We start from the raw sequence: 15,812 nt of genomic DNA, 5'->3' as shown, positions 1-15,812 counted from the left end.
TGTGCACACTGTTCTAACACACAGCATGCATGCACACTGTTCTAACACACAGCATGTATGCACACTGTTCTAACACACAACATGCATGCGCACTGTTCTAGCACTCTGTCCCACTGTTACTGTTGCTCTTTCCTGCGGAGTGTGATGTGAGCAACTTGAAGACCAGGGCTGCCCTTTGCTCCATGACCCAGGACCTCACCGAAATTTTTCAAATAGAAAGACTTTAAGAAATGCCAAATGAGTGTTGACTTACAATTGCTCTCCCCAGAGCAGCGTGTGGCTCTCTGTAGTCCCTCCCTAAATCCTCTGGCTTTCTCCCTTTCATGTGCTGCTTCTCTGCTCTGCACTTGAACCCCTCAGTCCATGCAGCCATATACTCTTACCTGCCCCACCTTTAGCTGCAGACGGACAGTTCCATCAGTCAGGGGTTCTGCCTCTCTCATCCACCCTGCACCTCAGGCTTTCGGTGCTGCCTGGCATATAGGAACACCGGGTAAATTGCTGCCGGATGAATAACTTTTCATAAGCTGCAAATATTTTGTGTAATCATTATGTTAGCTACATAGTAAATTTCTCTTTTACTTGCTTGTGTTTTCATTGTGCTGGAGATCTGTGTGTGAGCACCAGGGGGAAGTTTCTTGATGTGCTTTTATTGGCATTATTGTCACAGGTGGTGGGATTCCATCAACCAGGCAGTATCAGACTTGCCACGACTCCTGTAAGGGTAGATGAATTTAAATATCAAATGACCCGGACCAACTGGCATGCCACTGAACAGTATATCATTGAGCCTGAAAAAATCCAAGAGATGTTCCCTTTGCTCAACATGAACAAGGTATTTTTTGTTTGTTTGTTTCGAGATGGGGTTTCTCTATGCATCAACCCTGGCTGTCTGGAACTCTTTTTTGTAGACCAGGCTGGCCTCGAACTCACAGAGATCCACCTGCCTCTGCCTCCAGAGTGCTGGGATTAAAGGTGTGTGCCACCACTGTCCTGCTTGAACAAGGTATCTATCTGAAGAGCAATTTCACTTCGTCAACTTGAACTAAAATTATTTTAAAACTGTATTTTAGTGAGTTCCATGAATTTATGAGTTTGGTAAGATAAAAGTAAAAGTAACTCGTGCGTACATTTAGAATGGCAACATTAGATGACTGATCCTGGAATGTGGGCAAATCACAAGGTGAGCTATTACTCGATAACATGCAGGGGCAATGAAAACCCTTTAGTTCTGCCCACGTTGGCTAAAGAGACATTTCAAAGCCTTTTTAGTATCAGACCGCTCAGACTGAAGTTTTACACACCAGCTGTCTGTTGGGGAACTTCAAAGAGAAGGGCATCCTGCTGTAATGGTTCTAGAAAGGGTTTTCTGAATTTTTAAAACTCAAAGAGCCCTGTGCTATCCTCATACACTTCCCGCTCCTTAGCTGCACTTCCCTTTCAGACTGTGCCGGGGGAAGATCTAGATCACCTTTGAATTTCCTGCAGAGAATCCACTGACTGAGAATTTAAAGTTTTTTTTCCCTCCTGGGTGACCATCCTTTCAACATTATGAGAGCGGCATTAGCATCTACTTCAGTAGTGTTTATGCGACAGAGACTATGTTAAGCTCCTCCTATGCGCAATCTGGCTATTGGGGCCCAGAAAACAGAATCTTAAAAAGTTTACACAGAGGGATGAGTTTGTTCAGTTCAGAATTGCTGGAGGAAAGATTTGAACCCAGGCCCCTGACTTGTGCTGTGCACACGTCCTGGGTGTGGGTAGTCAACGGGTTACTTGGGGGAAGCAGACCGTTGTTGCCCTGCTAGTGACTGTCAGTAGTTCCTGCCCCTGAGTGTTTGTGTAACTGCTGTGGGTGCTGGGGCCCTGTGCTCTTGTGGGTTTTTACAGAGCAGGGAACGCCTTGTCTATGAGTTGATGTGCTAACAGGGTCTTCATTGAAATCACCTCCGCTACGCTACTGAGAATCCATTTATGTCTCTTTAGATGTCAAACCTGCAACACTTGCCTAGGAACGCTCATCATTACAGATTTTTCTCCAAGATATTAAGCAGTGGAAACACATGGACCAGGGCCAGTGTGCCAAACCAAACAGACATGGGATCCCCACAAGGACATGGTCGTGACAAACCACCAGGGTGACATTTGCAAGTAGGCAGGAGTGTGAATTCCATTGAAAGCCAAAGTCTCTTACATTGGAACCATAAGTACAAAGACTAAATTATAGAAAAAAAAGACTCAGACAAAGAAGAGTCCAGGCCCAGGTGATATCTTTGATAAATTCTAACAGATACTTGAAGAATTAATACCAATCCCTCACCAAGTCTTCTAAAATTAGAATTGAATACTTCCCGACACAACCTATAAAACTAGTATGTCTCTGACATAAGAATGAGAGAAAAGCATCAGAGGAAAAGACAGGCTATAGCCCTTCATGAATATAGATGCAAAGTCTTTCACAAAAATCCAGTAAATTGGAGCAAGGATTCTACAGTTTAGTCAAATAGAGTGTGTCCCAGGAATGCAAGATTGGTTTAAAAACTAAATGTCAATCAACGTAATGTAATAACATCACATCAACAAAGGGCAAAGAGCTCAAAAATTGTTTAAACAGATGCAGGAAAAAATATTTGTCAAGACTCGGAATTCATGGGTGATGGCAAATTCTTGTCCGATAGCTGAGATCACATTATAGTATGCCACTGCACTGGTTCTGCCAACTCATCTCATCTATCCATCCTTTTATTATTTCTCTCCCAATGCCTAAGCTGAAGCCTTAACACAAAGTGGGCTGCAAGAAGTCATTGCTGAACTATGAACTGAGCATACATTTTCCTCATGCATATATGTGGGCCTACGAATGCAGGGCAGATGGACACCTAGTACATTCTACCACTAGGCTGCTACTCTAGCACTGGACTACAGTCCCAGCCCACTATTTATTTATTTATTTATTTATTTATTTATTTATTTATTTATTTATTTTTTGAGACAAGGTCTTCCCAAAGCTGCTCAACCTGGCATTGAACTCTGTTCCAAACAGGTATTGAACTTGAAATTCCTGCCTTGATCTTCCTAGTAGCTGGGATTACATACCTGCACCACCAGACCCAGATGATATCTGATATGCATTAATACCTAATTTTATTTACAGTATTGAATAATTCAATATATTGTAACTGATATGTCAGCTAGAATTAGATTTGATTTTAAACATTAGAGACTGAGGTAATAATGTTTAAGTGAGTCTATTTAAGCATTTGTCCTGGATAGTTTCATGTCAACTTGATATAAGCTAAAGTCATCTGAGTGAGGGGAAACCTCAGTGAAGAAAAGGCCTCCATGAGAGCAGGCTGTAGGCAAGCTTGTAAGACATTTTCAACAAGTGATCCATCTGGGAGGACCCAGCCCATTGTGGGTGGGGCCATCCCTGGACTGGTGGTCCTAGGTTCTATAAGAAAGCAGGCTGTGGAAGCCAAGTGGAGCAAGCCAGTAGCAACATTTTTCCATGGCTTCTGCATCAGCTCCTGCCTCCATGTTTCTCTCCTGCTTGAGCCACTGGCTGGAGTTTAATAGCAGCCAGCAGCTTAGAAACTGTGCCCTTCGTTCTTAGTGGCGTATGTCCAACTACTGGAGACTATTGGCTTGATCAAGCTGCTTGCCATTGTAACAAGTCATTCAACTCTCATTGTGAATCTTGCTCAAGTCTGAGTAGGACTTAGAAAAAAGTTCCCCCTGCTGTCAAGATGCTTTTCTTCTATGCTAGAATCAAAACCTTGTGCATGTCAGGCAAGCCCTCTGCCACTCAGCTCTGGACACCTCTAGCCACTGACAGACTTTTAAAGACTGATTTTATTAAACATCTGTTTAGCAGGCTATAAAATGCATTGAACAATAAACAAACATGGAATACCGACTTTCTTATGGTTGATTTAGATTTTAGCTGGTCTGTATAATCCAGGAGATGGTCACATTGATCCTTATTCTCTGACAATGGCCCTGGCTGCTGGGGCTAGGAAATACGGGGCCCTTCTGAAGTATCCTGCACCGGTGACGTCTCTGAAGCCCAGGCCAGATGGAACATGGGATGTGGAAACTCCACAAGGATCCGTGAGAGCAAATAGAATTGTGAATGCTGCCGGTAAGCCTCCAGCCCCCTCTCATCCTCACCACCAGCCCCCTCTCACCACCAGATGCCTGGCTTTACCCATCCTCTCCTGTCTCCTCCCCCGGTTTCCATTCCCTTCTATTCTAGATTGTGTTTCTCTTTTCAGTTTTTGTCTTTATCTTGTACTGGTTACACTCATGATCAAATTCCAGGGACTAAGGATGTAGTTCAATTTGCAGAGTGCTTCTCTGGCTTACATGAAGTCCTTGGATCAGAAGTTCAAGGCCTTTCTAGGCTATGTAGGGAGTTTGAGTCCAGCCTGGATACCTGAGACCTTGCCTCAAAACAAACAACCAAGCAAGTAGACAAACCAGAATTCCACTGCTCCAATTTCTTCCTATGTGACTTGTTCTTAGTTTATCTTTTAAGGCAGATTTGATCATTTCTGTCTCTCGTTCTCTCTCTTATCCAAAGATTACTTTGACTCGCCAAAACTTTTAACCCCTTACCTTTCAGAACATTATTAAACACGTTATAAAACTTGCCTAAAAAGTAGAAGCAACTGAACACAAGTCAGGCCTTAAACTGCTCTTTCCCCTCAATGCTCTGTCTGGCACTCTTCTGTATTGTTGTCCTTGGGAACCTCTAGTCCAAGTTATCTTAGAAGAGTAGTCTTGGAAATCATTCCACCAATGCCACCTGATAAGTTTTTTGTAAATTTGCAATGTCTTATGGTCGCCTGAATTTACTCCTAAAACTGTTTGACTACTTTCATAGCGACAGCAAAGACTGAGACCCGTCGTGTCCAGTTCCTGGGGCAGACATTAGTAACCAACAATTGCGCTCATGTTAGGCGAGCTTGCACAGAGGCCGGCTGTGTTTTGTTTCAACGTAGTGCTTCAGGAGCTCGTGCAGCCAGAATGTGTATTTTGAGAAGTAACTCTCAGTTTAACACATTTACCCACTGCTTTTCTAAAATGGATACAATTACTTACATAATAGGGTACTATGGCAACACTTCGCATTTCTTTTACTGTGACATTAGGCCTCTTTGAAGAGGAAGTGAGAATTGCTCCAAAGAGACCTGAGCTCAGCCCAGGAACTGGTCATCAGGTGGCATTTTCTATGCATTTGTGAGATTCTGAGGTGATGGCCTTGGGAAAGCAATACAGACAGCCCTGAGAAAAGGCTGTCTGATAAAGCAAAGAAAAGCAGCCTACAAATCACAATCCCAGAGAACCTAGACAGCAGTGAGGACCCTAAGGGAGACTTACATGTATCTAATCTACATGGGAAGTAGAAAAAGACAAGATCTCCTGAGTAAATTGGGAGCATGGGGACAATGAGAGAGGGTTGAGGGGGAGGGGAGAGATAAGGAGGGGAGTAGGAAAAATACATAGCTCAATAAAAACAAAAATAGAATAAAATAATACCATAAAAAAAGAAAAAGGAAAAAGGCTGTCTGAGCTGCCCGGGAAGACAAGCTCTAGGGATCTCATTCTAACAATGGTCAGCCCTTCAAGGAATGGCTGTCCTTCCTGCAGGTTTTGTCCGTCCGAGCTGTCCAGTCACTTTTACTGTTTCTCTGTGGTATTACAGGAAGTTCATGCTGAAACCTGTGTGAACTGGCCTGTCTCAGTTCTCAACTCTATCCCATTCACACCAAATCTCCCACTATCTCTAATCCATCCCTCCCTCCCAGTTTCTCTTCCTTTTCCCCCCCTGGCCAGAAGTCACTGATTACATATTAGTAGCCCCTGGGAAGTACAGAGGAGAGAGAGAGTATGTGTGTGTGTTTTCAAAGAACCTTTCTAATGGCTGGAGGCATTCTGTAAGGTCAGCCTTGGTGTTCGTAAGGGGGGGGAGCAGAGATCTGGACACGCCGCTCTTTTAGCTCTGATGCTGTTTGAATAACATCAGTTTTATGAATAAAAGCAAGCATCGCGTTAATGGTTTCAGAACGTGGCAGCTGGAACATTTCCCAGAGTTACCCAGTGAAACCAAGATGCCACACAAAGTCTTCAGGGTAGCTCTGGAATCCACCTGAAGAAACCAGGATGCAGAGTTGCAAAGGGTCGCACTGTGAAAGATGTAAGGGCTGCGGAGTCTTTGGAATGCCCATTGGGAGAGGGAGAGAACAAAGGCCTGTGCGTTTGCTACTGTGTTTCTAGTTTTGTCCAGGGCATGGGTGCTCTGGTCTGGAGACACATGCTTGGCCAAGCCTCTGCTTGAGGCAAGTTACCAATTTAGTAAAGTTAATAATGCCCTCTCAGAAAGCTATTGTGGACAGTAAAATATGAAATACTCAAAACATTAGTTACAGTGATAATAATTAGGGCTGCAATGCCTATTTCCTTGAGAGTTTATGCCTATGTCTGGGAAGCATTAACTAGCATCAAGTATCATGGCTTCTCGGTGCTAATCATAAGATTATTCCTTTCTTCTGCCCCGAAACCATTCCTAGGAAATGACTTCCCAAGGAACTTGGTTGTTAAGCGAGGGTACCTGGGAATCATCTTGGAAGGTTTCCCAGTCTTCAGAAAGATTCTAATTCAGGGAGTCTAGCTGGGGCTAGCAAGGTGTATTTATTATATGTGTTTTGTTTTTGAAATGCTGGGGATTGGGCTCAGGGCCTTGTGCAGGTTAGGCTGGTTGTCTTAGGGTCGCTATTGCTGTGAAAAAGCAATCGGAGGAGCAAAGGGTTTATTTCATTTTATACTTCCCCATTGCTATTGGAAGTCGGGGCAGGGACCCAGAGGCAGGAACTGAAGCAGAAGCCACATAAGAGCACTGCTTACCTACAAGACTTGCTCAGTTTGTTTTCTTATACACCCCAGGACCACTAGCCCAGGGATGGCACCACCCACATGGATGGGTCCGCCCACATCTATCACTCATTTAAAAAATATTCCACAGGCTTGTATATAGCAAATCTTACAAATACATTTTCCCAGTTGGGGTTCCCTTGTCCAAAACTAGCCAGGATACCAGTGTTCTAGCACTGAGCTATATTCCTGGTCTAGAAACTGTATTTCAACTATATTGTCTGTTCCTAGATGATTTTCCAAGACCTTTTCTTTGGGTGTGGTAGTGGTGGGGTTGAGGGTTGCTGCTGAGGAGTGAACCCGGGACCTCATTCACATTGAGAACTGTGCCCCTGAACTACACCCTACACATTTATTTATTTATGTATTTAATTTTGCATCGAACTAAGGCCTTGTTCAATTGCCAGGTAGCCTCAAACTGTATAGAATGCAAATGCAAATTGTTTTTTTTGTTTGTTTGTTTCTTTTGCTTGGTTTGGTTTGGTTTTTCGAGACAGGGTTTCTCTGTAGCTTTGGAGCCTGTCCTGGAACTAGCTCTTGTAGACCAGGCTGGCCTCAAACTCACAGAGATCCTCCTGCCTCTGCCTCCTGAGTGCTGGGATTAAAGGCATGCACCACCACTGCCCGGATGCAAATTGGCTTTAAACTTGAAATTGTTTTCCCCCTCTGAGATCCAGGATTACAGGTGTGCTCACCTCATCGGGCTGACACAGCTCCTGAGAACAGTCCTAGCCCTAAGGGGGGTGTGCTGACCATATTCTCTCCCTGTGCCTTCTCCTCCTCTCTCTCCTCTTCTTTTCTCCCTTCTTCCCTCCTCCTTTCAGTCCTCCTCCCTTGTCATTTCCCTCTCCCCCTCTCTTGTCTTCCTCTCCCCTCCCCTCCCTTTCTCTCACTCCCCTCTCCTGCCCTCCCCTCCCCTTCCCTTTCTTCCCACCCCTCTCCTGCCCTCCCCTCCTCTTCCCTTCCTTTCCCTCCCTTCTCTCTTCTGCCCTCCTCTCCCCTCCCCTCTTTTCCAGTTTTCCTTTTTGTGTGACCCTAGTTGTGAGCGAGCAGGGCTGATGAGGGTTCTCAGTGCTTCCAACATCCTAGCACGCAGCAGGCTAACTGCCCTTTTTTACCCAGAACTTTATAAATGAACTGGATTCTGCTTTAGTCCACCCCTTGCTTGGGCCCAGGGACACAGCACTGCACAGGGACAGGGCCTAGACACACAGAAGCCACTCACTATGAAGGGAAGCTTTCTCGTGCACGGTAAGGAAAGTACCTCTTGACCCTGTTCCCAGTTGATTCATTAAACCTGAGAAAACTTTGTAAATTTTACCCAAGAATTTTCCTAGTAATACCAATTAGGAAGGGACTGAATGATGCTGACATGAAGCCTTGTGTTTATCCAAAAAGAGATGCTGGGTGGTGGTGGTACACGCCTTTAGTCCCAGCACTCAGGAGGCAGAGGCAGGCTGATCTGTGAGTTTGAGGTCAGCCTGGTCTACAGAGTGCATTCCAGGACAGGCTCCAAAGCGACAGAGAAAAGCCCTGTTGCTGCATTTTGCCCATCACTGTATCAGACAAGAGAGACCTCCATTGTCACTGTGTACAAGGTATTTTGAAGATGTGAATTGGGTCATGAATCAACCTCCCTTCAATCTAACCTCCTTCCTTCCAGCCACTGTAGTTTGCATGACCAGCTCTGCACTTTTTTAAACAGAGCTCGTTTCCAGTGCTACTTTTCTGGGCCCTTCACTTGCTTCCTTTCAGGATGCTTTTTCTGTGCTTGATTCGCCCCTTTGACCTTGGATGCTGAGTGCTCTTGCAGGAGTTGCAGCATAATCCTAGCTAGACTTAGACTAATGCAATAAACAGAAAAGGTGGCTTCTCAGATACCAGCACCAAAGGGTAAATGGTGTGGAGCTTGTGGGATTTAAAGCAATACATTTAGTTGAGATGCGAGCAAACATGTATTCTTTATTTTAATGATAAAATGCATTAATAAGCAAGGCATCTGGCTCAGTAATTTATAATTATATTTGAATAGGACAGAATTTATCTTCTTCAATTTATGCTTTTAATCGAAATAACTAGATTGGGGATACTGTAGTACTTTGAATTCCTTGGCTAAGCATTTGACTTTAGATTTGAAAACTGTCCTAGTGTGTATAACGACAATATACAACTTTGCTATATTTTCTTAGAAAGTCCTGACCGTGATAATTCACACCTTTCTACAAGAAGCAATAAATTAAGTCTCTAAATTATTTAAGACCAGCAAAGGTCTCAGATGCCCACAGATTGGATTCCAAGTTTACAAAGGGCAGCCTGTGGAGGGTGATTACTCAAGCCTGACACCCTGACAGGCCAGATGGAAACAAAACACAGAGCAAGCGTATAGATGGCGTTTGCTTAAGTGGAAACAAATGCTAGCTGCAAATCGGACCTGCTCTGGGCTCTCGGGCTGACTCCTGGGTATTTGTATACCTAGCCTGAACTATGTGACAATGAAATCTTAGAACCTCTTGCCAGAAAAAAGAAAAGAAAGCAGACATAGAAAAGGTTGAAAAATTAAACTACACCCTAAGAAAAGCAGTAATTGAGAGGGTTTTCCAGTCCTTTGATAATTACTCAAACCTACTAGGAAACAAGCTGGTCAACAAAAATCCCTCCCTACAAATAATTAGTTGACGGGTGAAGCTACACCACATCTTTGTCAGACACACACCACACACGCACGCACACACACACACACACACACATTGATCATTTTAGATACTGAAATACCTTTTTATTGGTAAAGGTGTGGTGTTTATTTAAAATAATGTCTTGCTATCAGGGTGTTTTGACTCATGTCTCTCTGTAGTCCTGGTCTGGGGAGGTGGAGGCCAGAAGTTCAGAAGTTCAGTGCCAGCCTGGGTATATTAAGTGTTTGAGGCTAGCTCTGGCTACATGTAACCCCATGATTAAAAAAAAAAGACAAAATGAGAAAGAGAGAGAGACAGACACAAAGCCTTACTACTGCAGCAAAAGCATTTAGATTTGATGCTCATAGTCGCTACGGCTTTCAGACATGTGTGTCCAGGGTCTAACCTTGGGAACCGACGTACCTCGCCTCCATTTTGCTGTTTTTCTTTTTGCGGTGCTAGAGATGAACTCAGGGCCTCATACCCACGCCCGAAAGTCTCACCACTGAGCTTCCCCACCAGTTTCTCTTGCTTTTTGACTACGGGGCTTTCCAAGAGGCAGCTTCACAATCTCACTGCTACTCTTGGAGTAGCAGAAACTTAATGCATTCTTGCTACCAAAGCACATAGACTAAGGTCAACAGAAGAGCCTTGAGTCTGTGGAATTCACTTTGATGCTCACAAATCCTTAGGGGTTGGGAATATGGCTCAGTGGCAGAGCTTCCCTGGGCAAGCATGCACAAGGCCTTTGGTTTGATCTCCAGCACTTAACCAAATAAACAATGGTGTTTCCAAATACAAATTACCATATCAATGTCATAAGTGTATGTATACATGTGATGATGTCTTTAAAATGATTTTTCTCTCTTAAGGATTTTGGGCTCGTGAAGTAGGCAAAATGATTGGACTAGAGCATCCCCTCATCCCTGTTCAACATCAATATGTCGTCACGTCAACCATACCGGAAGTGAAAGCTTTGAAACGAGAGCTCCCGGTACTCCGCGACCTGGAAGGATCCTATTACCTCCGACAGGAAAGGGACGGGCTCTTGTTTGGGCCATATGAAAGTCAGGAGAAGATGAAGCTTCAGGCCTCCTGGGTCACTCAGGGAGTCCCTCCAGGTGAGTTTAGCAAATGAAGGTACAAAGGTCAGAGAAGATGGATCAACTACCCGTGGCTGGGAGCCAAGTAGAGAACAAGACAGAACCCCAGTGCTACCCTTCAGGTGTCTGGGATGGCATGAGGGAGGGGTTGGAGGTGACTCTGTGAGGAGTAAGCAGACCCAAGGAAAGGGCTGAGGAGAGAAGCTGACGCTAGAGATGGGGCTTCACCATGCCAACCGTCTGCCAACTCCTTTCCCTCAATCTGCCTACTTGGTCTGGTTCCAAGATCTGAACACAGATTCATGTGCTCTGACAGTTGTCCACACTGCAAGTGACCAAGACAGGATCTCCAGCCTACAAAGAATGCAGGCCAGAGTCCTCAACCAAGTTGGAACAATGGGCAGAGGCCCTCCGGCACCTCACAAGCAAGGACGACTCAGAGCTCTGAGCTACAGCAAGAGGGGCCATGCTCCTAGTTCCATAGGCGAGAAGGGCCAAGGTTGTTTTGTTTTGTTTTTTTTTTCATTTTTTTTCCTCCATGAGACATTTCCATGAAGCCCAATCAAGAATTGGGTTATCTAGGCAGACGCCCCTAATTTAACCTTGTGTGTATGTGTGTGTCCCTGTATGCAGGTGCATATATGTACAGATGTATGTACATCCTTAGGTGTCATTTCCCAGGCACAGTCTACACGTTATTTGTTGGAATAGGTCTCTCACTGGCCAGGAACTCATCAGAAGTAGGCTGGATGGCCAGTGAACCCCAAGAATTCACTTTGTCTCCACCTCTTTAGTGTTGGGGTTGCAAGTACATGTAGCCATGCCCAATTTTCTCTCTCTCACCTGTCTGTCTGTCTGTCTGTCTGTCTGTCTATGCATTTATTTAATTTATTTAAAACATGGGCTCTGGGTTGAATTTAGGTCCTTGTGCTCACAAGGCCAGCTCTTTTCTAGGCAAAGCCATCTCCCCAACCCTCTAGTTTCAGCCTGAGAAAGGAGCTGAACTATGGTTTGGTTTGGGCACTGAAATATTTGAGGCAATGTGAAGAAAGGTAAGTGTATTTTCTGGAACTGTATGTTGATAGGCAGTTTGGGGCAGAGAACTTATCCCTCCCTCCCACATACCAGGAAAGGATTTCCAACCCACCTCGCCCCCTGCGGAGGCTGGTCCAGCAGCCAGAGAGCTCTGGTTTTGCTGAGTGGGCCCTGCACATCTGGGCCTGATCAGAATTGATCCTGACTTCAGAACAAGGCTGGGCTGCTAGGGAGGTTAGTATGGGGAGCGGCTCTGTCTCCATCCTGCCCAAGCTGTGGCTTTTCTGCCAAATAAATGCAGAACAAATATTTAAATAATCCTAGCTAGAGGGAGAGTGGACTGTGTGTTGTGCTTGACATGGGTGTCTGCGTGACCCAGTGTAACCGTGCTCGCTCGGAGGTTCCATGCCTCTGCCCCGACCTGCAATTCTCAAGAAGGGCTGGGAGAACCTGGGTGGATGCTATGTGGACGAATGTCACCAAGTTTATCTGTGGCCATGCTTTTAGTCACAGTGACTTCTAGGACAAGCAGAAGGCAATCGTTGTGCAAGGCTCACCTCTGCACACGGGGCTCTGGCCTGTGGATGCACATAGGAGCAAACTACAGGATGGAGGCTGCAGGGAAGAGAGAGTTCAAAGCGCTCTTAAGTCCTCCATCCTGGATCCTGGAGCAGTGGTCCTCATTCTCCAGGGTCCGGAAATACACTCCATTCGCTCTCCCTTTTATGTTAATTGAAAGATCAAGAAATCAAAAATAAAAAAAAACTCCTGACAAACCAAACTATTAATAACAATTGCATCAAATATTGGGGGCTAAGCCCCAAGCATAAATTTCAATTTCTATTTACTAAAAAGATGACTTTGATTTAGAAAGGAATGGCATTATTGTTCCCAGGAATCTTATGGGTACTCACAAGGGGATCGTGAGTGCCAAGTTTAGACTTAATATCTTTTACATTGATTGACAGGTATATGTGGACATTTAAATGCCATAGCACATGTGTGGGGGTCAAAAAATGATTTTCAGGGGTCAGTTCATTCCTAGGGAATGAGCTTAGGTTGTCAGGTTTGGGGGCAAGTGCCTTTACCCTGAGTTGTCTCACTGGCCCTGAGTTTAGCATCTAAAGACAAAGGAATGTCTGCCTTACAGGTACTTGTTGCAGAGATTGCATCGCTTTGAGACCTTCTTGTCCACAGCACTCTGACCACAGAGGTCTGTCTCTCTAGGCTTTGGAAAAGAACTTTTTGAGTCTGACCTGGACCGGATCACAGACCACCTAGAAGCTGCCATGGAAATGGTTCCTGTTTTGAAGAAGGCAGACATCATCAACATTGTCAACGGCCCTATCACCTACTCTCCCGACATTCTGCCTATGGTGGGGCCCCACCAGGGGGTCAGAAACTACTGGGTGGCCATAGGCTTTGGGTGAGTAGCACCCTGATGTTTGACATATCTTGAAGAAGTACTTACTTTAGCTAAACCCTCTATCAAAGTATCAGGCCCCAGAATGGAACCGGAAGAGCTGACGGAGGACTGGGAAGCAGTGGAGTGGGGAGTCAGGGAAGGGTCTCCTTTTGATGACCAAGGAATGAAGAGGAACTAATCACATAATGGGCTCAGCACTTATGTGATCAAGCTTAGCACGCAGAGGCAATCACTGTCTGAAACTCTCTTCACGTCTTTCCTGGCCTTCCATTCTTTGTGTCTCTTTTTATGCTGTCAACTTCTAATGGGTCAATTTGCCCCAATTGGACAAGAATATTTTCATAACAGAATGTGACATATTCGAAGTATCAAATGGATCGCATGTCTTATGTATTTTCACCGTAATTCCTGTTTGTCTAACATGATTTACTTCCGTGTAACTTCCCTGGCCACTTCCTACTTAAGATTCCAGTCCTTGTCCGTGTTTCATTTCTAATATTTGTTCCATTAATACGCTGAATATTGATGTCAAGCTCACTTCACCATCATATCACAGTTTCTAATATTCTAGTTTTCTGCTCTATTCTGTTTGGCTGTTTGTTCAGATCATCTTTAATGATTATGGCTCTGTGCCGGGGCTCATGCTGCAAGTACCAATGGATGCCTTTGTGTTCTCCTTGGGGACTAACTCGGTGACAGTCAAGGTGCAGCCATGTTTCTAAAAGAGTGCAATTGTGGGGCGAGCATTTTGCTTTCTGCCGAATTCCTCTTACACGTCTCAGAAGCGAAGTGCAGGCTGTGAAGTCACTATAGTTTGGGGGATGCCGGGGTTCTTTTGTGAGGGTATTTTAAATACGTGGGAATGGGTTCTCACAATTAAATATCAATTCCCTTGGTTTTCTCCCTATGACTCTCACCCCATCAGTTTCTTCAAAGTTCCTTTTTATGTAATCACAGATAAACCCATATTTAAAGGCTTTGTTGGATAAGGACGAGTGGGTAGACCCACATAAAGCCTACCGAAAACTGTGATTCTGACATCATAATATGTGTAGTTTAAAGCATCCTTGGGGATTGGGGACTGTAGCTCAGTTGGTAGAGTCCCAGCTCATCATGCAAAAATCCCTAGGTTTGATCTCCAGTGCCCTACAAGCCAGGCATAGTGCTATATCCCTGTGATCCCAGAGCTAGAAAAGGGGAGGATGGGAAGATCAGAAGTTCAAGGCTACCCTCAGCTAGATAGTCAGTCTGAGGCCAGCCTGGGTTACATGAGACCCCAATGCATCTTCTTGTGGGAACGGGGACAGGCAGACCTTCCCCTCCAAGGGACCTGCTAGTTACAAATTACAGAGACCATGTCCCCTTCTGCCCTCTCCCACAAGCCCCCACTGAGTGCCTGCCCCCATTGGAGTGCTTCTAAGTACAAGACCCTGTGCATAGAGGCCACCATTTAAAAGAATCAGCACTACTCTGAGTTGAGAAGAGATGGAGGGGCATCTCCCACAGAGTTTCCTATCACAGGATAATCACAGTTCAGAAGGCAGGTGAGGGCCAAGCAATCTGCACTGAAGCCAGCGTCGTTACTAGCTGGCAGCCACAGGCTACCTGGAGGTCTGGTTTCCCTCAGGGTGGAACTGTGTAAACACACCAGCAATCAAGTCAGGTGCCTTCATTTGCATACCATACCACACACTGATATGTTTTTGAAGGGGAAAAATGTACAGCATAAGGATTATATTACTTGTGTGTTTTCCCGGGCCTCAGTGACTCCAACTTTGATGGCCTGTAAGCTGTGTGAACATGTTTTACCAATTTGGATGTGCCTCATTTGTAACATGCCACCAACCTTTGTATCCAAAAGCTATGGCATAATCCACGCTGGTGGGGTAGGGAAGTTCCTCAGTGACTGGATCCTGCACGGAGAACCCCCTTTTGACCTGATTGAACTGGATCCCAATCGCTACGGCAAATGGACGACCACCCAGTACACGGAGGCCAAAGCCAGAGAATCATACGGGTTCAACAACATCGGTGAAGTACTAACTTTCTGACATCTAGAAGGATCTCTAGGTGTAGACCCTGCTCTGTCCCCTGGGGGTGGCGAGGACCTGTGAACAGCACTGTGCTCGAAGACACAACAAGGGATGTGTGTGACTGCATAGAGCTAATGATTGGATACATCACTGATTTTAAGTTTTGAGTGTATTTTTACTTTACCCTTTGATGATCAGTATAAGTGACATCTTTTAGAAGAAACATATATATGCTTTGTATGGTAAGTTCTATCATCTCCATTTTGAAATCCCTTCGGTACATTGTGTCGTTTCCGTGACAAGTTGTTAGAGCATCCATGTTCCCTTCACAGTTGGTTATCCTAAAGAAGAGCGGTTTGCGGGGAGGCCCACCCAGAGGGTCAGTGGGCTCTACAAGATCCTGCAGTCCAAGTGTTCCATGGGCTTCCATGCAGGCTGGGAACAGCCACACTGGTTCTACAAACCCAGCCAGGACACTCAGTATCGGTAAGTGAACGTCTTAGTGGCCTGTGATCTGATCAAGGGCTTCCACGGCAGGGCAGGAAGACAGCAGGGAGGAGAGGAAGGACGGCAGGGAGGAGAGGGAGGACGGCAGGGAGGAGAGGGAGGA

At 45.2% G+C, this 15,812-nt stretch overlaps 1 protein-coding gene across 2 annotated transcripts in view; it reads left to right on the top strand.

Annotated features, from left to right (window-relative positions):
• The window catches only part of Dmgdh (dimethylglycine dehydrogenase), a 72,142-nt gene that overhangs the window by 14,053 nt on the left and 42,277 nt on the right, over window positions 1-15,812 (top strand). For both annotated transcript variants that reach the window (XM_013349699.1, XM_005356488.2), the window contains exons 4-9: window positions 671-835; window positions 3,937-4,141; window positions 10,478-10,726; window positions 12,971-13,169; window positions 15,031-15,200; window positions 15,535-15,688. In XM_013349699.1, coding sequence (XP_013205153.1) covers window positions 671-835; window positions 3,937-4,141; window positions 10,478-10,726; window positions 12,971-13,169; window positions 15,031-15,200; window positions 15,535-15,688 — 1,142 coding nt within the window. The remainder of the gene's footprint in view (window positions 1-670; window positions 836-3,936; window positions 4,142-10,477; window positions 10,727-12,970; window positions 13,170-15,030; window positions 15,201-15,534; window positions 15,689-15,812) is intronic.

The sequence above is a fragment of the Microtus ochrogaster genome, chromosome 19 (genome assembly GCF_000317375.1).
Source record: "Microtus ochrogaster isolate Prairie Vole_2 chromosome 19, MicOch1.0, whole genome shotgun sequence".
Classification (NCBI taxonomy): Eukaryota; Metazoa; Chordata; class Mammalia; order Rodentia; family Cricetidae; genus Microtus; species Microtus ochrogaster.
The sequence above is the reverse complement of the archived record's forward strand: the minus strand, read 5'-3'. Positions and strand labels throughout refer to the sequence as shown.